Genomic DNA, 23,581 nt, shown 5'->3' with positions numbered 1-23,581 from the left:
TTCTCTGGAAAATGCATATTATATAGACTGAGTAATTTTCTTGTAAGAATTTCGATCTTTTCGTCGATATCTTGTATATAAAATATTTCACTTAACCCAAGTTCAGAGAAGTCATTAAAAAATGAGTACTCATCTAAGTTTTTATTATCTCTAATTTTAATTATCAAAGGTTCAATTTTAGGTTTTCTGCAAATTAATGTAGAGCTAATGCACTCATGCAAGGAAAAATCCGATTCTATTATCTCAATAGATTCAATAAAATTCATTTTGTTGCATATCAACACATCAATGAGAGATTGGGAATGAGATGTAATGTGTGTAGGTTTTGTAACAAGTTGGTGCATTTCCATTGCTGAGAGCATTGAGTTGAAGTAGTTTACTGATGGGGCGGTATTATTTAAGAAATTCACATTGACGTCGCCAACACATACTATCCTTTCAAAATATGACATAGCAATGCTTATACTGGCCTCAATATTATCAATGAAAAATGTGTAAGGTTGATCTGGTGGTTTATATGTAACACCGACAACAAAACGGTAACCGTTAAATGAAATACTGACAAACAATTGTTCAATATCCTCGGATAATTCGATAATTTCGTATTTTAATTTATGATTTAAGTACAAAGCAACCCCGCCACCCCTCGCACCCGTAGTTCGATCCTTTCTTAAAAGATTAGGAATTGATAAATTCCTGGAATCAATATTATTATTTAACCATGTTTCCGAAATAGCTAATATATCAAATGTATGTTTATGAATATAATCACGTAAATCTCTGAATTTCGGTATCAATGACTGTATATTCAAATGACCCAATGCCAATAAGCTATTATCCATACAGCCCGAAAAAAAAAATAAATGAAATATATAAAATATTTATCTGCAATTCAGTCAAAAATAAGGAAAAACAATAGATAGAAAAAGTAGTATCAGATTTTGAGTTTTTCAACTCCATTTGAGGTTTTTACAAAAATTGTTCCATTCCTTGTTCATACATTTTTAAATCCATAAGTATCTGATGCTTCCTTAACCAATTTCAGGCGCTCCAATGTTAAATCTTCTTTCATGACTATCCCAGTGCCCTTCAGAAGTTTTTTCTTATTATATATCATATTTTTCATTTTAATGTCATTTAAAATAACAACAACATGTCTGGGGCGGTCATCACTCTTTTTGCCTATACGATATGCCGAAACAATTTCTTCATTAACAGGAACCTTGAGTTGATTAACAAAAAGATCTTTGACCTTTTTTACAATATTTTCATTCTCCGATTCATCGAAGGCCATCAATCGATTGTTATTATTTTTTGTGGTTTGCTGAATAGTGTCTACTTTTTGTTCAAGTTTCTTTCGACATTCTTCTTTTATAGTGTTCGAATTAGAATTATTGGACTTCAATAATTGGATTTCAGCTTCTAATGAAGCAATTTTTGTGTCATAAAAGTTGAATTTGTCCGCTAATTTACTTGTAATAGAGTTAATAATTGCCTCACTTATTGCGTTAGCCACATTCGCAGACTTTAAGGCATCTACAAGACTCTTTTCAAACTCCGTTTTTTGACGTGTTGACATGGCAGTATTGGACAAAGATATCACTCACCAGGAATATTCAGCACTATAAACTGGGTAAACTACCGTTGAACCTGTGTATTTAACTTGAATTGCAGAGCACTATCATTCACGTCTGCTTTCAACAACAGCCATATTCATAAATTCAAAAATTCGATTTTCCATATGAATAATACCGGAAGTTTTTTGCTTTTCAACTTGATTTCTCAATATTATTTTTGCAACTGAGTGTAAAGCAGTTGTAGAACATTACGTTTGTTATGAAAAAGTTTCTATGAGCTGAGGCTGTACAACTCACAGTTTTCAATCTAATGACTTTATATGTCTCTTGAATTAATGATTTCGGAAATTACTCATTGATTCACAGTAACTAAATTTATGTCACTTTTCATCCAGTGAACCATTTCAATAATTTCATTCACATTTTTTTTATTGTTAAACTAATGTATGTTTGCAGATTTTGCGCAGCAAATAAGTTAAAACCGAAATGATTTTTCTCATTTCATATGACGCACTTGAATTTTTTATTTAATATTAATATTTCCATATTTGCCTCTCACGTCACTGTATTCAACATAAATGGTAGTTGAAGATTTCATTCACCTTTTACTGAGTCCCCTACTTCATATATTCAATGTTTCTTTGAAAACTTGTGAACTTTGGAAAAAAGTTGAGAATCCCCAATTTTAGAAAAGGGTGACATAACATAATAAAAAAACTCCAGAGCTATTTTAACACTTTGCAGTTTCCCCAAATTATTTGAAATAATATTATACTCCAATACTTACAGTCCAATACGAAATATCATATCAGATGATTAGCATAGATTTGTAACAAAAAAGTTCTGTATCATGGAATTTTCATAATGGAACTCCCCATTCAGCAGTGTCATTATTAATGACTCTTCTGAATGAAAATATCTGGTGGAAGTTATTTTAAAAAAAACTTCTTTCTACTTCTTATTTCACCAAAAATGTATGAAACTTCTGAGAAAAGGAAGAAAGTAATTAACTTTAACCCGCAGAACTGAGACTTTGTTATCACAATTGTTATATATGATTTATTTCCCCAAGGTCACAATGGTCGGGCAATTAAACCCAGGTTTGTGTTTAATAAACCCTACAAAATACAAATTAAGCAGAACACAGAGTCAGATGCTACAAATGCAATACGGATTTATACAGATGACTCAAAAACCAAAGGGGGATCAGGGTGTGGAGTGTACTCCAGATCGCTAAGCATAAGGATTGAGTGGGGAATAGGAAGGAATACCAGCGTGGTCCAAAGAGGCCTGGCTGGTATTTCAATCGTCACAAAAGAAATAACCAAGAAAGAAATTTCTGGCAAAAACATAACAATCTGCACTGACAACAGACAAGCCCTATCAGCCTTGAACAGGCAACGTATAACCTTAGGACTAGTACTAGAATGTCACCAAGATTTAGCCAAAGCCTCGGTAGATAATAACATTATCCTGAGGTGGGTTAAAGGACACAACAGGAGTGAAGGTAATCGCATTGCCGACTCTTTAGCCAAGGAAGCGGCTGGACTAAGAATTTTAAGACCCAGTGGCACCTACAGCCTGACGACTTCGACAATTGCAAAACTAGTCAAATGTTACTCCCATGATCAATCCTTAAAGAGATAGGATGGAATCAAAGAACGTAATCTAGCCAGGATCACTTTGGGCGACCCTGGGAAGCTGGCACCGAAAAAATATCTAGTGATGACCAGGAAAAATCTACGCCTAACAGTAGGATTTCTGACTGGCCACTGTCAACTTAAGAAACACCTCCATAATATGGGGCTAGTGGACACACCTCTATGCAGGATGTGTGAACAGGAAGATGAGACTGTCAGGCATGTCCTGTGCGAGTGCCCGGAGTTATCGTCAATAAGAGAGTGTGTGTTCGGCCAGTCTTAGCCTACACCTGCCGATATGAAAGAGATGTCTCCCAGTGACCTGTCCAACTTCCTGGAAAGGACAGAAGGGACGATAACCTAGGAGGACAACTCCTCGGGAGGATGTACAATGGGTCACATGTGGCCTAAGAGCTGTCGGCTTACATTCGCACTCCCTACTCTACAGATACAGATACACTGGTCGGGCCCTATCTCCCGAAGCCCCTATACATGACCACCCTCCGCATTGTTAGTGACCATTGGGTCCGAGCAAGCGCAGTGTGCCGGCTAAAATTTCTGTCTAAATGCAGCATGATCTTGAGATTCCACCAAAAAATTCAATAATTCAAAACAACCATCTTGACTGAGTGGTCTGGACTGAATCTATGGAGTTCGAGAAGAGAATCTTGATATTTTTTCCGTTTATCTTCCTCTTCTCAGACAATAATCGTCTCATCAGGAACTGAAAACTCCACAACAAATACCGTCTCGGTCTGATTGTGGAAAAAAAACTATATCATGCTTATGAGCATGCCTGAGCCTGAGGGTGGGTAATGAATAGTTCACATTAATTGGGCACTTCTCGTTCCCCACAACAGATTCAATATTCTCCGGAGAGTAGGGCAACACCGGTATCTCATCAATACCGTAAAAGTGCCGTAGGTAATGATGAAACACTCTTAGGGTCGCGTTATGTCGATGTAAATAGGCTGAGACCGCATATGCTGGACATGTTCACAGCAAGTGCTTTAGGGTCTCAGAAACCTCGCGACATGATCTGTACCTTATGTCAGGAACCTCTACACCAATCACGTGACTGCAATAGACTGAGGTGTTGAAGTTACGGTTCGGGCAGAAATATTCGATACAGTGTATTCACCAATCTCAATCACCTTTACAAATCTTTCAGAATGATTATCAATTCTTATCACGACACGTGTCGAGGTGTTAAAATAACGGTTTGGTGTTGGGGGAAAATACTCCAGTAATATTCATTACTACACCAAAGGTTTCAAACAATGCATCACAAGTATCAATTCTTATTACTTCAAACCCATCATTATTACTACGATAGACTGAGGTGTTAAAAACAAGATTCTGGCATGCCATGATAAACCCTTCAGATTCCGACTTCAGCCCACTCGACTTGAGGAAAATGAAAGTCAGGCTCTTTGATAGGCCAAGGTCTTCAATGCTGTTGAAGAAGACCCCATGCATTGGCTTACTCTTTAAATTCCATGAATTATACTATGAATAGGTAGAAATGAGCATCATTGTGAAGTTACCCACAACTTTTCATCCACAGTTTATATTGTTTAGAATGAGATTTGGGAACAGTGTTGCCAGATTGCAAATATTAAGAATTTTACCTGTGTTTCGATATTATCATTTCAAAAACACGATATATTATTGAAACTGAGTCAGCATTCTACATAAACTCATTCTATCAGCCAACTCTCCCTATACAAGCATTAATACCGGAAAACATGTAAAATAAGACTATAATATTATTCAGGAAAAATTCATTTGTATCAAAACAGGTAGCGTATGGGAACTGGAAAACTTGTTATCGGTAAAAATGTATGACTTCTAACTCAAAAGTATGTCATTTGAAATATCCTGCGTTCAACAATACCGAATGCCCAGAAAAAACTCCTCCACAATACATCAAATTTCTCACTTATCAAAAATAGTTTTTTAATAAAAACTTCAGAATGTATTCTTCGAAAGTATATCTATCGACGTATTCGAACAGATTTGCGTACCATACCTTCCTTCGGTGCGAAAAAAAATACTTCCGTATATTCGAAACTAAATTACTCAATAAAGTCAAATTTCTCACTTATCAAAAATAGTTTGTCGATGAAAATTGCAGAACATATTCTTCGAAAGTATATATATCGACGTGTTTGAATGTTTGAACAAATTTGCGTACCATATGTTCCTTCGGTGCGAAAAAAAATAGTTTCATATATTCGAAACTGAATTACTCAAAAAAGTCAAATTTCTCACTTATCAAAAACAGTTTGTTGATGAAAATTTCAGAATATATTCTTCGAAAGTATATCTATCAGCCCTATCAGGCTAGCATAACGAATCCAGCAAAATTACAAATAAAAATACATCAATTTGTAGCTAATTAGTTGCTAATTAGTTGCCAGAACAACGATTTTGTTGCTTGTGCCGATCCTCACAAATCGCAAATAATGCTATCGTGATATAAAGGTAGCAAGGTAACTCAATGAATTATATACTTTCCCTTTGATCTTTACAGAAGATTTTTTTTTAATTTTTTATGATCTTGCTATCTTGAAACTAGTTTTCCTTAGAATAAAAAGTATTTCAAATTTGTTACTCACCAGGAGTACACTCAAATACACCTTGAGTATCAGCAACAAAATAGTTGAAACCGATCGGCTAATTTTTTTTTTTCATTTTCCTCGTTCTTGGAATCTTGATACTGGTTTTCCTAAGAATAAAAAGCGTTTCAAATTTGTTGCTCATCAGGAGGGTACTCAAATACACTCCAAAAATCAGCAACAAAATAGTTGGCCTTAATCGGCCGATTTTTAATATTTTTTTAAATTCTCCCTGATCTTGCTATCTTGAAACCGGTATTTTCTGGAATACGGAGTATTATGAATTTGTTGCTCACCATAAAGGGACTCAAATACACCTTGAGTATCAGCAACAAAATAGTTGAAACCGATCGGCCGATTTTTAATTTTTTTTTTTCATTTTCCTCATTATTGCTACCTTGAAACTGCTTTTCTTTGGAATGAAAAGTGTTTTAAATCTGTTGCTCATCAGGAGGGGACTCAAATACACCTTGAATATCAGCAACAAAATATTTAAAACCGATCGGCCAATTTTAATTTTTTTTTTTCATTTTTCATGTTCTTGCTATCTTGAAACTAGTTTTCTTCAGAATAAAAAGTTTTTCAAATTTATTGCTCACCAGGAGTACACTCAAATACACCTTGAGTATCAGCAACAAAATAGTTGAAACCGATCGGCCGATTTTTATTTTATTTTTTTCTTTCTCCTCGATCTTGATACTGGTTTTCCTGGGAATAAAAAGAGTTTCAAATTTGTTGCTCATCAGGAGCAACAAAAATCAGCAACGAAATAGTTGGCCTTGATAGACCGATTTTTATTATTTTTTTAAATTCTCCCTGATCTTGCTATCTTGAAACCGGTATTTTCTGGAATACGGAGTATTATGAATTTGTTGCTCACCAGAAGGGGAGTATCAGCAACAAAATAGTTGAAACCGATCGGCCGATTTTTATTTTTTTTTTTCATTTTCCTCATTATTGCTACCTTGGAACTGCTTTTCTTTGGAATGAAAAGTGTTTTAAATTTGTTGCTTTTCAGGAGAGTACTCAAATACACCTTGAGTATCAGCAACAAAATATTTAAAACCGATCGGCCGATTTTAATTTTTTATTTTTCATTTTCCATGTTCTTGCTATCTTTAAACTAGATTTCTTTAGAATATAGAGTTTTTCAAATTTGTTGCTCGCCAGGAGTATACTCAAATACACCTTGAGTATCAGCAACAAAGTAGTTGAAACCGATCGGCCGATTTTGAATTTTTTTTTCCTCGATCTTACTATCTTGATACTGGTTTTCCTGAGAATGAAAAGCGTTATCAAATGTGTTGCTCATCAGGAGGGTACTCAAATACACTCCGAGAATCAGCAACAACATAGTTGGCCTTGATAGGCCGATTTTTAATATTTTTTTTTCAATTCTTCTTGTTCTTGCTATCTTAAAACCGGTATTTTTTGGAATAAGGAGTATTATGAATTTGTTGCTCACTAAAAGGGGACTTAAATACACCTTGAGTATCAGCAACAAAATAGTTGAAACCGATCGGCCAATTTTCAATTTTTTTTTTATTTTCCTCATTCTTGCTATCTTGAAACTGATTTTCCTTAGAATGACAAGTGTTTCAAATTTGTTGCTCGCCAGGAGTATACTCAAATTCACTTCAAGAATCAGCAACAAAATAATTGGCTTTGATCGGCCGATTTTTAATATTTTTTTTTCAAATTCTCCCTGTTCTTGCTATCTTGAAACCGGTATTTTTTGGAATACAAACTATTATGAATTTTTTGTTCACCAGAAGAGGACTCAAATACACCTTGAGTATCAGCAACAAAAAGTTGAAACTGGTTTTCCTCAGAATAAAAAGTGTTTCAAATTTGTTACTCACCATGAGTATACTCAAATACACATTAAGTATTAGCAACAAAATATTTGAAACCGATCGGCCTTTTTTTTTCATTTTCCTCGTTCTTGGAATCTTGAAACTGGTTTTCCTGGGAAGGAAAAGTGTTTCAAATTTGTTGCTCATCAGGAGGGTACTCAAATACACTCCGAGAATCAGCAACAAAATAGTATAAAATGGTTGGTTGTATTTTGAAATTAATTTATTATTCGTGCTCGAGAAAGCTATTGTATAACAAAACACGTGTCGAACTGTGAAAATCGTACAATAAATTGTATAAGTAACTTTATCTCAAGTTTATGCATACATAGATGTGGAATATAAATATCGGAACATATAATTAGAACCCAATGTATTCTGGACTGTGTCCGCAAAATCAGTCGACCAGTTCAAAATCAGAGATTTGTTCGCGATGAAATATCAACTATCTGATCGAACCACTTTTCCCCTTTCCGCACTGTTGCAACTAATCGTTAGTACTTGTACTCAACAAATCAGTCTATAACGATTGAAAATAAAATAATTTCTTGTGAACTGTAAAATGTTCACGCTCAGAAAAGAAGAAAAATGACAAATTTTAAAGTGGTATTTTGGTGGTGACTCGATTCGAGATACAAGAAATCTATTTATTGTTGCATTTGAGAACAGACCAATTTCGTCACAGAACACCATTCGCTTTTTATTCTCAAGAAACCTAGTTTCAAGATAGCAAGAACGAGGAGACAAAAAAATTAAAAATCGGCCGATCGGTTTCAACTATTTTGTTGCTGATACTCAAGGTGTATTTGAATATACTCCTGATTAGCAACAAATCTGAAACATTTTTCATTCCAAACAAAACCAGTTTCAATATGGCAAGAATAAAGAAAATGAAAAAAATAAATAAAAATCGGCCAATCGGTTTCAACTATTTTGTTGCTGATACTCAAGGTGTATTTGAGTCCCCTTCTGGTGAGCAACAAATTCATAATACTCCGTATTCCAAAAAATACCGGTTTCAAGACAGCAAGAACAAGAAGAATTGAAAAAAAATATTAAAAATCGGCCGATCAAGGCCAACTATGTTGTTGCCGATTCTCGGAGTGTATTTGACTACCCTTCTGATGAGCAATAAATTTGAAACGCTTTTTATTTTTAGGAAAACCAGTATCAAGATAGTAAGATCGAGGAAAAAAAATTAAAAATTGGCCGATCGGTTTTAACTACTTTGTTGGTGATACTCAAGGTGTATTTGAGTATACTCCTGGCGAGCAACAAATTTGGAAAACTTTTTATTCTAAAGAAATCTAGTTTCAAGATAGCAAGAACATGGAAAATGAAAAATAAAAAATTAAAATCGGCCGACCGGTTTCAACTATTTTGTTGCTGATACTCAAGGTGTATTTAAGTCCCCTTCTGGTGAGCAACAAATTCATAATACTCCGTATTCCAGAAAATACCGGTTTCAAGATAGCAAGATCAGGGAGAATTTAAAAAAATATTAAAAATCGGCCAATCAAGGCCAACTATTTTGTTACTGATTTTTGGAGTGTATTTGAGTACCCTTCTGATGAGCAACAAATTTGAAACTCTTTTTATTCCCAGAAAAACCAGTATCAAGATAGCAAGATCAAGGAAAAAGAAAAAAATAAAATAAAAATCGACCGATCGGTTTCAACTATTTTGTTGCTGATACTCAAGGTGTATTTGAATGTACTTCTGGTGAGCAATAAATTTGAGAAACTTTTTATTCTGAAATAAACTAGTTTCAAGATAGCAAGAACATGGAAAATGAAAAAAAAATAAATAAAAAATTAAAATCGGCCGATCGGTTTTAAATATTTTGTTGCTGATATTCAAGGTGTATTTGAGTTCCCTCCTGATGAGCAACAGATTTAAAACACTTTTCATTTCAAAGAAAAGCAGTTTGAAGGTAGCAAGAATGAGGAAAATGAAAAAAATAAATAAAAATCGGCCGATCGGTTTCAACTATTTTGTTGCTGATACTCAAGGTGTATTTGAGTCCCCTTCTGGTGAGCAACAAATTCATAATACTCCGTATTCCAAAAAATACCGGTTTCAAGACAGCAAGAACAAGAAGAATTGAAAAAAAATATTAAAAATCGGCCGATCAAAGCCAACTTCGTTGTTGCCGATTCTCGTAGTGTATTTGACTACCCTCCTGATGAGCAACAAATTTGAAACGCTTTTTATTTTTAGGAAAACCAATATCAAGATAGCAAGATCGAGGAAAAAGAAAAAAAAATAAAAATCGACCGATCGGTTCCAACTATTTTTATGCTGATACTCAAGGTGTATTTGAGTATACTCCTGGTGAGCAACAAATTTGAAACACTTTTTATTCTAAGGAAAACTAGTTTCAAGATAGCAAGAACATGGAAAATGAAAAAAAAAATTATAATCTGCCGATCGGTTTCAAATATCTTGTTGCTGATACTCAAGGTGTATTTGAATACCTTCCTGATGAGCAACGAATTTAAAACACTTTCCACTCCAAAGAAAAACAGTTTCAAGGTAGCAAGAAAAAGGAATATGAAAAAAAAATTGAAAACCGGCCGATCGGTTTCAACAATTTTGTTGCTGATACTCAAGGTGTATTTAAGTTTACTCTTGGTGAACAACAAATTTAGAACATCTTTAATTCCAGGAAAAACCAGTTTCAAGATAGCAAGATCATAAAAAGTTTAAAAAAATATTTAAATTTTTTTCGCCATATCCAAGGTTTAGCAACTGAATCTTCTGTGAAGATCAAAGGGAAAGTATATAATTCATTGAGTTACCTTGCTACCTTCATATCACGATAGCATTATTTGCGATTTCTAGGGATCGGCACGAGCAACAAAATCGTTGTTTTGGCAAATAATTAGCAGCTAATTAGCTACAAATTGATATATTGTTTTTTTTTGCAATTTTGGTGGATTCGCCATGCTAACCCTGTTCGATTGTCCCTCGTCATAAACTGTGGATGAAAAGTTGTGGATAACTTCACACTAATGAAATGAGCTGTGCCATTCCCAATGAAAGTTTCAGAGAAAAATTATATTATCATCTAAATTCCTCAAGATGCAAATTCAATTGCAGAAACGTGCATAATGATTGATGATTTTCTGGTCATATGTCTAATATCAATCATCATAAAAAATGGTTATTTCAATATACTCACATTTAGTTCTTTTTTACTTGAATGGGACGCTTTCATTCCAAACTGGTCATTTCTCTGCGACATACATTCCTTATATTTTTGTTCCAAATCTTCCAATAACGTCTCCAGTTCATTCACCCTTTTGATCAGCTTTGTGGAATCTTTCGATTCTTTTCCAAGAAACATACCACGTTTGAAACGTTCTGACTCCTCGTTGAGTTTGATGTCTGCTCTTGTATATCCATCCACACCTTCAATGAACTCTGTAGAATCGGGAGATCCTTCCGTGAGATATACGTTTCGTTTTTGGCGTTCTATTTCTGCACTTTCACTTCCCTCCTCACTTAAATGTTCATTCAAATCTCTGATTAACTCTGCGGGGTTTTGTAGACCATTTCTGAGGTATAAGCTTCGTTTTGGTCGTTCTATTCTATCATCATCTCCTTTCTCATTTGAATAATCTTGTTGATTACCACATTCAGAACATTTCAAGTTCATCTTTTCCAAAAATGAGTCTAGATATTCCAGTCTGCTCTTAGATTCGGATGACTCATTTGGATTGTAAGGCTCTAAATAGACACTTCGTTTTCGACGTCTGGAATCTTCTTCAGATGATGTTTCTTCGGAAAAGTTTTTCTGGAAAACAACAATTTTGTTGATCCAATTAGAGTAAATATTTTCAGTCACCAATATTTTGAAAAAATCTTGGGACAGATGATGTTATGAGATGAGGAAGGAAGAATTCAAACCAATTCAAGGGCTACATTGAGTCAACTCATTTCTGAGTTGAATGGTTTTTGGAAAACATGAATCCATTGTGGATATAAAAATATTTCATTCTATCGATTTGTGAAAAAAAACGTGAAGGGGTTCAAACAAAATTTTTAAATTTCTAGTAAACTTCAAGAAAAATTGTCAAATAGAAAATAATCAGATCTTCAACAATTTTGAAGAATCAAAGGGCTGAATAGTTCACTGAAGCTAGTTTTGACTTATGAATTGGTTGAATTGTACAATAAATTTCCTATAACTTCAGGAAGAAAGTAAAAATTGAAAATGCATGATATTTCACGTCGAATGCTACTTGAAGCAATTTCATACTCTTCGGAAGTCGGAAGGTCATGAAAAGCAAAAACAAATGACCAAACTAATGATTCACATAACCTCACTAAATAAGACAACCATTTTTCAACTTATTTGAGTTTCCTCACCTACTGCAAAAAACGCAAAAAAGGTAAGCAATATACATTTTTATATTTATTGCAGTGTTTTTGTTTTCATGCATCGCGAGCAAGTACTTAATTCGTTAAACTTTTTTAAAACTTGTATGTTTTTACAACTTTTCAATGAAGTGGCACGTAATAACTTGTGTTATTGGAGTGGCCATCTCACCCGCTCAGAGTATTATGGCCATATTGGGATTTTTTTTGCAAATTAATGTTTTATTTGTTGTTATTTACAAACGTGCTTTTGTTCTTCTTCGTGGCAATTGGGCAGGGGAGCAGTGACAATCTACAATCTGTTCAGAACGATTCAGAACGGTTCGAAAGGCAACTTCTTCATATGGTATTCCTCGAAAAACACTGAAAATAAGACTTGAGTGTAAAAATTATAGAAAGGGGAATATGAGACCTTCTCGTGTTCTTGGAAATAATAACAAAAATCGCCTAGTCAAACATACTAAAAGAATGCAGGAACATGAATTTCCCCTGACGCTTGATGATGTTCGGGCATTGCGTATTGTTTTGCTCTTCAACTTAAAATAGAACATAAGTTCAACGAAATAACCTTAAAAGCTGGCTGGTATAAACCTCGAAGTAGGAATGGGTCAACTGAGGCTGAGCCTATGGCGAGTAGCGCTTATAGCGCAACCTCTGCTGCAGGCAACCAGGGATGCAATTGAAGCCAGGTTTGTGTTTAATAAACCCTACAAAATACAAATAAAACAGAACACAGAGTCAGTTGCTATAAATGCAATACGCATATATACAGACGACTCAAAAACCAAGGAAGGCTCAGGATGTGGAGTGTACTCCAGATCACTGAGCCTAAGGATTGAGTGGGGAATGGGAAAAAATACTAGCGTGGTTCAAACAGAACTGGCTGGTATCTCAATCGCCACAAAAGAAATAACCAGAAAAGGAATTTCTGGCAAAAACATAACAATCTGCACTGATATCAGACAAGCCATAGTAACCTTGAACAGACAACGTGTTACCTCAGGGCTGGTACTAGAGTACCACCAAGATTTAGCCAAAGCCTGAGGTGGATTGAAGGGTACTACAGAAGTAAAGGTAATCGCATTGCTGACTCTTTAGCCAAGGAAACGGCTGGACTAAGAATTTTAGGACCCAGTGGCACCTACGGCCTGATGACTTCGACAATTGAGGAACTAGCCAAACGTCACACCCATACTCAATCTCTAAAGCGATGGGATAAAATTAAAGAATGCAATCTTGCCAGGATTACCCTTGGAGACCCTGAGAAAATGGCGCCGAAGAAATATCTGGCGATGACCAGGAAAAATCTACGCTCAACAGTAGCATTTCTAACTGGCCACTGTCAACTAAGGAAACACCTCCACAATATGGGGCTAGTGGGTACACCTATATGCAGGATGTGTGAACAGGAAGATGAAACTGTCAGGCATGTCCCATTTGAATTTTCGGAGTTATCGTCAATTAGAGAGTGTGTGTTCAGAGAGTCTTGGCCTACACCTGCCGATATAAAGGAGATGTCTCCTAGAGACCTGTCCACTTTCCTGGAAAAGACAGGATGGACGATGACCTAGGAGGACAACTCCTTGGGAGGATGTATAATGGGTCACATGTGGCCTAAGTGCTGTGGGCCTACACTCACCCTCCCTACTCTATAGATACAGATACAGCTGGCTATGACTGACTAAGCGAGTTCTTATCTAGGCATCCTGACATATCATTGAGATCATTGAAATCAGAAAGTATATCAATAGCAAGAGCTAAGGATATGAATGAAACTGAAGTCAGTAGTTATTTCAAACTGTTGAAAGAGATTTTGCAAGAAAATGAACTTTTTGATAAACCAGGTCATGTATTCAACATAAACGAAACTAGTCTGCAACAATACGGCAAAATGACGTATTTGCTAAGAAGTATTCAAAAGCGTTTTCAACAGTCACCTTCACAGAAAATGGTGGAACAATTCCTGTAATTGCTTGTTGTAATGCAGAAGGAGTTTTTATACTGCCAGCATGCATTATGAAAGGTAAAAATAGGAAACCAGAGTTTCAAGATGGTATGCCACCTAGATCCTGCCTGTTATGTACCAAAGTCAGCAAATATTAACCGATAAATCTTTTTAGAGTGGTTGAAAAGTCACTTTCATTCTCAAAACCCTTCGGGTTTTTAGACTAAAAGTTTTCTTGCTTCCAGACGGTCATTGTACTCACTGTAATTTCGTAGAACCACTAAATAGAGAAGTTTTTGAATCTCCAAAAACATTCTTCTATGAATCATGCTGAATATGGCTGAAGCGAAAGCCTGGACGTCGCATTGCGAGACTTCAATTTGGTGAGTTACTGAGTGGAGCTTGGAGTAAAGCAGCCAATTCACAAAACACCATTTCAGCGTTTAAATTCACATGTGCAATTCCCCTAAATCGATCAGCAATTCCTGAATATGCATATGGATTACCTTTACAAGAAAAGGAAAATCAACTAGGTTAGATTAGGTTAGGTCCAAAGTAAGTGGGTCTATTCGACAGTCCACCGCAACCCGCAAGGGTTTATTGTGGCTTCAACTCGACCAAATGAACCCAGCTTCATAACGAAGCCGATTATTTTGTATGGTGAGTGGTCTTTCAGGTCAGATGGTAAGAGTTCAGCTCTGCTATTTCATCATTTTCCAAATAGAGGCGACACACATTGTCTTCCGACAGTCCCAGTCTATGCATATGATGATTCAAATGACAGTGACCTGTAAGAATGCTTCGAAAGGTGAATAAACCTCTTGCGGTGAGCCAATCCTCGAAGATTCTGGAACTGTTACTAATAAACTCGAAACTCCGGCATCAATAATCAACCCTTTGAGCATTTCAAACTCCCCGACTGTTACTTGTACATCAGAAACCGGCTTGTCCAGCACACATCAAAGCTCACAATTACTCTATGATGCGACCCAGCCCATTCCAATCAGTAAAAAAATAGATCAAGCTAAAAAGCGAGCAGAACAGATTGTCATTTTACTCACATCTGTTGAAAATGTACAAAAACATCAACAAAAAGAAAAACAGAATTCACTGGAAGAAAAAAAGTCGAGACCGTGACAAAAGAAGCAGGAAAAGAAAATAGCTTAAGGAAACTGTTGAGTCAATATCCAGCAGTGAAGTTGAGTTCATTTTCGACAGTGGTGAATCTAATTTGGATGGGTGCAATGACGAACTTGACTCTAAAAACGAGTGCAAAGGATATGACGAAGAACTGCTATGAATGTGATAAGGCTGAAGACTGGATGATGAGTAAGTTTTGCTCAAACTGGTTGCCAGAAAACTGCACAGAATACTCTGATATACGCCATCCTTGCAGCCAAAAGAAATAAGCATTGAAAAAAAAATAAAAATGGTACAAAAAAAGGCAATAAGACCCAGAAGTATGTATGGCCATCACTCCCTCAGTACTATGGTCATCTCCACCTGAAACTCTGGGAGAGAAGACAATGTTTTTTTTTTCCTTTGATAATTTCATTCAAATTGAGGTTTAACCCTTTACCGCATCATGTGCCAAATATGGTACAAAGCAAAAATTATTTGATTTGTAATACTTGAGAACGAATTTTGTCGTCATTTCATTGATATTAAAAACATCTCTAGGTAAGTTCAGTAGTGAAAAGTTTCTCAGAACTAATGAACAATTCTGGAAACAGCACATCAATGCAATGATGGATGATCCTGACAATATGATCATGTTTTCAGGTATGAATCACAAAGTATTTTATGGCAAGATGACTGCCGTAAAAATTCCTTGTATCGATAGTGAAGATTCCGATTTATCTGATGAGGATGATGAACCCCTTTCAGATGTTGAATTACCTGTGGATAGTAATTTTGGAGAAACTCCTTTAGACGATGATGTTGCCAGTATCATGAATCGAGAATTTGATGACTTTGATTCTTCAGATGATAATATACCCTTATCAACAATACAAAAACGACGTGAAAAAAAAAAGAGAAAAGAAGTATACGATTGGGTAGAAGGAAATCTCGAAAAATCTGAAGAAAAGATAAATTTACTGGTTCCCAAGATTTGCTTTTCCAATCTTTTCCTATCCAATTCTTCAAGTTTCTTTTCCCAGATAGCCTTATAAAGTATATCTGTGAACAGACTAACCTTTATTCTGTACTGTGCCGTCCAAATAAACATGCTAATATAAAAGAGTTCTAAATAGAGCAATTTATCGGTATTACCATGTACATGTCCCTTATTCAGCTGCCGGCCACAAGGCATTACTGGCATAATACCTACGATCGGCCATCCTGCTGTGAGCAACGTGATGAGCTGTAATGAATTTGAAGAGATAAAACGTTTCTTACACTTCAGCAACAATGATGACATGACTGGAAACAGTCAAACTGGATACGATAAATTGTTCAAGATTAGGCCATTTCTTACCCAAATAAGAGAAAGATTACTGCAAGTTCCGAAAGAAGAGTATCTTGCTGTAGATGAACAGATTATTCCAACAAAAGCTCGAACACAACTCAAACAATATAATCCGAAGAAACCACATAAATGGGGTTTCAAAAATTTTGTCCTCAGGGGTATATCTGGCTTTAGTTATGATTTTGATCTATTTGCAGGAGCACAAAGCAATACTGTACCTCTAGGAGCTCCAACTCTTAGTGTTAGTAGTAATGTTGTTGTGAAGCTATCTGAATCTATACCAAGACATCAGAATTTCAAATTGTTTTTTGACAATTGGTTCTCCAGTGTTCCACTCATGACTTATTTGACTACTGAAGGTATACTACCCTTAGGGACGGTGAGATTGAATCGAGTCCCAGGAGTTGCAATGCCTTCCGAGAAGGAAATGAAAAAAAAAAGGAAGAGGTCATTTAGTTGAAAAATTTGCTACTATAGATGGTGAGGTCATTAGTGTTGTATCTTGGTTTGATAACAAAGTAGTCACCACTTCGTTAACGTATGCAGGAAGTCAATCAGTAGGAGAAAAGCGGAGATTTCTCAAGCAAGAGAATACACATAAGATGATACCTTGTCCAAAGAGTGTCCTCATTTATAATAAGTATATGGGTGGAGTGGACCTTCTAGATGCGATGTTGGGTTTCTATCGTATAAAAATAAGATCAAAATAATACTACTTGCGCATTTTTATTCATTTCATCGACTTGGTTGCCGTGAATAGCTGGCTACTTGCCAGAAGAGCAAAAAAGTTTGATATGCCGCTTCTGGATACCAAACTGGCGATTGAGACGCGCTTTGTTTAGCAGGAAAACCAAGCAGGGTTAACAGAGTAGGAAGGCCTCCGAGCGTGAACCTCCAGCAAATGTATGAATATAAAAGAAAAAAAAAGCCAACAAAAGAAATTCCTCAAGAAGATATCAGAACAGATAGTATGAATCATTTCCCATACTGGCAAGAAACATGTAGATCCAGATGTAAATACCCTGGTTGCTCAGGAAAAACTTTTGTGATGTGCACCAAATGCCAAATTCCATTATGCCTTAATAAGGATCGAAATTGTTATTTACGCTTTCATACTGAATGATTTTTTATGAATAAACTATACCTCTTAGTCTCAAATTAATAATGTATTGCCAAGTCAATATCACCTGATGTTCCATATATGGCACAAACCAGATTTTTTCAAAAATCATGATTTTTTTTTAACTTTTCCATCAAATAGGGTTGAATTTTTCATCACATACAATTTTTCCGCTATGAAATGAAAATTCATGCGGTAAAGGGTTAACAAGTAAGTACAAATAAATAAAGATTGTCAAAAATGTTTTCGCATTCTTCTATTATCGAAATAATTGTGAAAAATCACTTCAAAAAACTATGGTCATCTCAGCCAGATTTACTCTACAGGGTGTTTCAAATTCGATCCTCGCCATTGGGATCTCGGAAACTGTAAGAAAAATTTGAGATATTGAAAAAAAAATAATTCTTATCATAATAGGCTTTAACTTTGATGTTATTTAATTTGACTTTCAATTTGTTACACTCAATGATATTGTGTTATTGCACAAGTCATGGCTTTCACGAATGAAGAAAAAAGAGATATGATACAAATTTATTACAAATACGATAGAAACAGTGTTGGGACATCGGAAATGTATTTAAACTTGTTTCCCGAGAGGCGACAACCACATCGGACTATGTTCAAGTTATTGGATCAAAATCTCACCGAGTTTGGTTAGTTTGAAAAGCCAAAGAAAAAGTACGGAAACAGAATCAACAATCAAAATTTGATGAATGAGGTGTTTATGAGGTAAATTAGATATTGTGTCCTTTTCAATGAAAATAGAGCTTTGAACAAAAAACAATAATTGAATAAAATGTTTCTATCGTATTTGTAATAAATTTGTATCATATCTATTTTTTCTTCTTTCGTGAAAGCCAGTTTTCGCCAAAAATTCAATGACTTGTACAATAACAAAATGGCATTGAGTATAACAAATTGAAAGTCAAATTTAGAAACATCAAAGTCAAAGCTTATCATGATAAGAATTAATTTTTTTTCGATATCTCCAATTCCTCGAAAAAGAATGATACATCGTTGAAAAGGTAAAACCTGGTTCTATTCAAAACAAAAATAATCCATTGTAGCGCCCATAAGAGAAAATAAAGTGGAAGACCGGAAGACGAAACGTCGGATAGCAAATCTGAAAACACCATTATGTGCGAATCCTTTGTAAAATAAAGCGCGAAAAGAATAAAAACCATTTTCCGAAACTTCTGTTTTTTCCGGATGTCTCCGGATATACTCGGAACTTCAGAACTTTCTCCACGGTATATTGTTAGTCAGGTAAATGCACAACTTTGCCTCAATTTAACCATTTTCGTATATCTCAGAGTTTCCGAGATCCCAATGATAAGTATCGAATAGGAAACACTGTGTATATTGAAAAACGCGTTGCGATTTTGTAAGCTGTCCACTGAAAATCTCACGATAAAGTGTCACTTAAATACGTTTGGACTGTCATCGAGAATCGGCCAATCGCATCACATAACTCAACGTTGTGATGATTTTTGAGGGAAAACTGTCTATGAAAATAGCGTTTTTTTTTTCCTATTCAATACTACTGAATATCAATTAACAAGATTTTCATAGTCGAGTCAATATTTGTGATGAATTCAATATTTTTTCTCGTTCGGAATTTGAGGTATTCCTAAAATCAGAGGACTTCAGTAGAATAACATTTTGTCTGAAGAAAATCTGTTTCGTCTATCAGAACGTAAAGTCCATAGAATACTACCCCTCTAAGAAAATTCGTAACATAATAGGAAGGAAAAAAATTATGATTTGTTGCATATTCTGCTGACACAGGCTATTTCCCGAAAAAGCCAACTATTAGTCTGGATGAAATGTTAAGAAAAACTCAGAGTGAAAATATGATGAAATTGAACTATGGATCTGAAAATGAATTTATATTTCGATTATGCATAAACTTACCGTTTTTCTATTCTTTTTTCTCTTAAGTTTTTCAGCAGAACTGAATTCCCCCAACTCTGTCATCACATTACCATGCTTCTTACGTTCTGATTTCGTTTCAGGGCCAAAATATTCGTGAATGCATGGCAGATCATCCTCGATGTCCGAAAACTCCTCTGAAGAAGTCAAGAACTGAAGGTTATCCGATTTCGACTTCGATTTCTTCCTCCCTTTCTTCGATCTCCTGAAAGGAGGTTCTACAATATCTATAGAAGGGTTAGGAATGCTGAACGGGTCTAGTTTGGACTTTTTATCAAAAATTTTGAGTCTTTTCGGTTTTGGTGTTGTTTTGAAAAATTCCTCTGCCTCTAGGTCTTCAGAATCTGCCAACTCTGCGTATACTTCATGTTTAGGTTGTTTTCTGTGATTCTCTAATTGTCCTCTTTCAAATTCCAATTGTTCGAGAAGCTCAGCACTTGATTGACCTGGTTCACGTATTGTTGCCTCCATTTCAGTTTTTTTCTTCTTTTGTCTTCTCTTCTCCATCTCCATCTTCTTGGTTGGTTTTGATTTAACGTCAAGTAGTTCCATGTTTATATCTCTTTTGAAACGTTTCTTATCCTTCAGCTTTCGTATTCTGTCTTTGATGGACTCTCTCGCCATTTTTGTATTACCTCGAAACTCATCTTTCTTATCTTCCCATTTGCTTTTAGTTTCTGCTAGTTTTGCCTTCAACTCTACCAGTTTTGCATTCACATCTCTAGGTTCACGCACGAAAGAATTACGAGATATTTCCTCATTATCGTATTGCTGACCTTCTGTAAGTTTCTCGCAGGAAGGGTTCAGTTGTACGGTTCTCTCTAACATTCTCACATTGATATCTCTTTTGGCTCTGTTTAGAAAAGGAATTGAACGTTTTATTCTGGCTTTGTAAAACTTCTTACTAGCTTTGTGTACCAGAGCTCTGAGTTCCTCATCGGTGAAAACAATATTTCTACGTGCAGCTCTAGCTCTTGCTCTGTCCTTCAAGATTTTTTCCACTTCGCTACTAGTCAAGTGTATTTCTTTAACTTTCGATTCCATTTTAGGTTTGGTTTCACCGGTCTTCGACCGTTCCATGAGAAACTTTTTCAGTTCTTCTCGCTTTCTCTCAAAGTCTCTATGTTTCTTATGTTTCTCTGCCAGCTTCGCCCTATCAATGAAGAACTTTCTTCCCCTTTCATCTATTTTCTCTTTTTTAGCACTTTCCATCTCCTCAGAATCTTCCAACCTAGATTTTAGCGATGGATGACTATAGTATCGTTCGTCAGACATCATCTCTTGCTTCATTTTTTTAGTCATTTCATCCAATACGTGGTTTTTAACAAATGAACCTCTAGAACCAAATTTCAAAGCCACTTCTTCAGATAAAGGAATGTTTTGGTTTTCTTCCATTTCTTCGAGAAGCAGTTTTGTTTCTATCTCTTGGTCTATACAAACTGGAACTCTCGCTCCAGGCAAGACGAAGAAACCGACAGACCATGCTGGTAGAGAAAGAGATAGATGAGATGTTGTTTTTGCCCTGCGTACTTTTGGTTCGAATATATTTTTTTCCTTTAGCATTTCCGAGGTGAGTGGTTTTCCGTTCAGGAAAACTTGCCTGAAAAATAGTTGAAGTAGTTGAAGTTTAGAACAACTGTAAGAGTTTTCCTCCTCAAATCAAGCGAATAGTTGAAATTTTTGACTAACTCAAGATATCGGTAACATAAATAGTTAACCTCAAGCGCAAAAGTTTTTTTCATTATTCCATTTCAAATTACTAGTTTTTTGAGAATATACAGGGTAAAGTGCGAGGACCGTTGGTTAGCCGTATTTTGGGTAATAATAGGGTTCATATCTTGAAAATTGTGGGGAAGGTTTTTGATTATGCTTCATCGAATGAAAATAATGACGTTTTTCCAACCCTTCCCGTTACACCGGAAGTTCCAAATACCAACTTCCGTCATTAAAATGTAACACCCTGTATTTTTTCACATTTTTGAATACCCTATACCAAAAATTAACCGTTCTCAAGGAATTCATTTGTTTACTCCAAAAAACTAGGTATTCGTCTCTCTAGTGATTCCCCCAAAAAATTGAAAAGTTTGATAGAATACCTACATAATTGAGATATCATTGATTCATCGAAATACTCCACTCCATTGTCTTTTAGGAGTAATATTTCCAAAATGTTATACAAGGTGTTCGGAATCAATGACTAATTCTGAAGACATAAAAAAGGCAAAAACTCAGATTTTTCAAATGTAACACCCTGTATTCTAGGATAGTTTTGAAATTTTGAGAAGATTGTGACTCGTTTTCATGAAACATTTCCTATCTCAAAAATCAACTATTCACTTGGTGTTTCAGTTTTTCTTGAAAAAATAAAATATGCACATATCCACCATAACACCATGAGCTACGAAAAATTTATTTCGCACAGTTGAAAAAAGTTCATTAGAGCTATCAATGTGCCGTCACAGACAGGATTTAAGATGAATAAATAATGAATAAAAAAATGATTATTCTAAGTGTTTTCGTGATGCACTGTTTGGAACCTTTGGTGTATTAATGAATATTAGGAGAGGAGACACGGACCTGCATCGTCGAATTGAGTTTTGTGAGTGATTGCTGATAAGAAGTCAGGAAAATCCACATTTTCTCAAAAAAAAATTATGAGGTGATGAAGGTAAGTGGACTATAAATGGATTATCCATTCGTCATAATACTCAGTTTTGGGCTGATAAGAGTCCACACTTTACCCGTGACCAATATTTCCAAGAAAGTTTGGATTTTAACCTTTATTGTGCTATGAAGAACAATAGGATTTTGTATTTGTACATCTATGATGAAAATTTGAGTAATAAAGGATACTGTGACATATCACAAAATGTTGTGAGAGTTACAGTGAATAATTTATCAATTGAAGATGCGGAAAATATTTGGGTACGAACAGTATGGAGCATCGCCTTTTCAAGGACAAAATACAAGCACTACAGGAAAATTTTTAGGCGGTCTAAAAGCGGTGCCTGTGCGAAAGTAGCGATTCACGTTGGATTTAAATTGCTGAAGATTAAATTCATTTGGAAAAACGTCCTCAAGAATTTTATTCCACATAAACTCAGTTCTCCAAATGGAAGAGTTCCTTAAACAGTGAAGGTGTACTGAGTTGAACCTCAAAACGATGGACAGCCACAGTTCTTCTCGTATTTTAATATGAACCGCTTTTGGTGGATTCCAATGCTCAGTGGAGGGAGAAACTGGAGAGACTTAACGTTCAGGACAACTCTTTGTGGAGGATGGCGCGACGTCTCGACAACAGATACGAGCCCATGACTACTATAGAGAGAGGTAATGAAAATTGAGTGACCAACGTTCAGAAGGCCAGAGTGTTCTGCGGATATTTCCATAATGTTCCCCGAACAACGCCAGACAGCACCGAAGAGCATAGAAACATCACCGAGACGGCGAGAAGGGTGCGTTCAATGCCTCCGCCACGCCTAAACGGTGAAGATCTTGCCAAAATCCTCACCGACTTTGAGGAGGTAAGAGCCACTATAAAACGCATGCCACTACACAAGGCACCTGGCAGCGATGGCATTGGAGCAGTTCTACTCCGGAACCTGCCGCGCAAAGGTCTCGTACAAATGGTACGTATCATCAACGGGATAATCAGATTGCAACATTACCCAGACTGCCTGAAGCGCGCGGAGGTAAAACCCATTCATAAGTCAGGAAAACCAAAGAACCAAAGAGAAAGCTACCGAAGGATTGCGCTACTTAGCTTGGTCGCCAAGATTGCGGACAAGTTCCTATTGAGCAGACTTCTCCGTCTGGAGAAAAGGCTGAAACTTGTTCCGGAGGAACAGTTTGGATTCAGGCAGGGTCGTAACATGACCTCGCAACTTGTCCGACTGGTCCACGGAATAAAGGAGGCCTTTCACCAGAAGAAGAATACAGTGATGGTCCTGTTGGACATACATAAAGCCTTTGACACCGTTTGGACAGAGGGATTCATCGCGAAAATGTGGATGGCACACATGCCTTTATACATGATA

General features: G+C 35.9%; 1 protein-coding gene across 1 annotated transcript in view; it reads right to left on the bottom strand.

Moving 5' to 3' along the window:
* Window positions 1-23,581, bottom strand: part of LOC111513234 (uncharacterized) — a 70,737-nt gene that overhangs the window by 4,291 nt on the left and 42,865 nt on the right. The window contains exons 6-7 of the mRNA XM_074174418.1: window positions 19,527-21,144; window positions 10,879-11,493 (exon numbers count right to left, since the gene is read on the bottom strand). Coding sequence (XP_074030519.1) covers window positions 10,879-11,493; window positions 19,527-21,144 — 2,233 coding nt within the window. The remainder of the gene's footprint in view (window positions 1-10,878; window positions 11,494-19,526; window positions 21,145-23,581) is intronic.

The sequence above is a fragment of the Leptinotarsa decemlineata genome, unplaced genomic scaffold, assembly GCF_025532065.1.
Source record: "Leptinotarsa decemlineata unplaced genomic scaffold, Ldec_3_MD MMD2_P_RNA_scaffold_12, whole genome shotgun sequence".
Lineage (NCBI taxonomy): Eukaryota > Metazoa > Arthropoda > Insecta > Coleoptera > Chrysomelidae > Leptinotarsa > Leptinotarsa decemlineata.
This window is presented reverse-complemented; position numbering and strand designations above follow the sequence as displayed.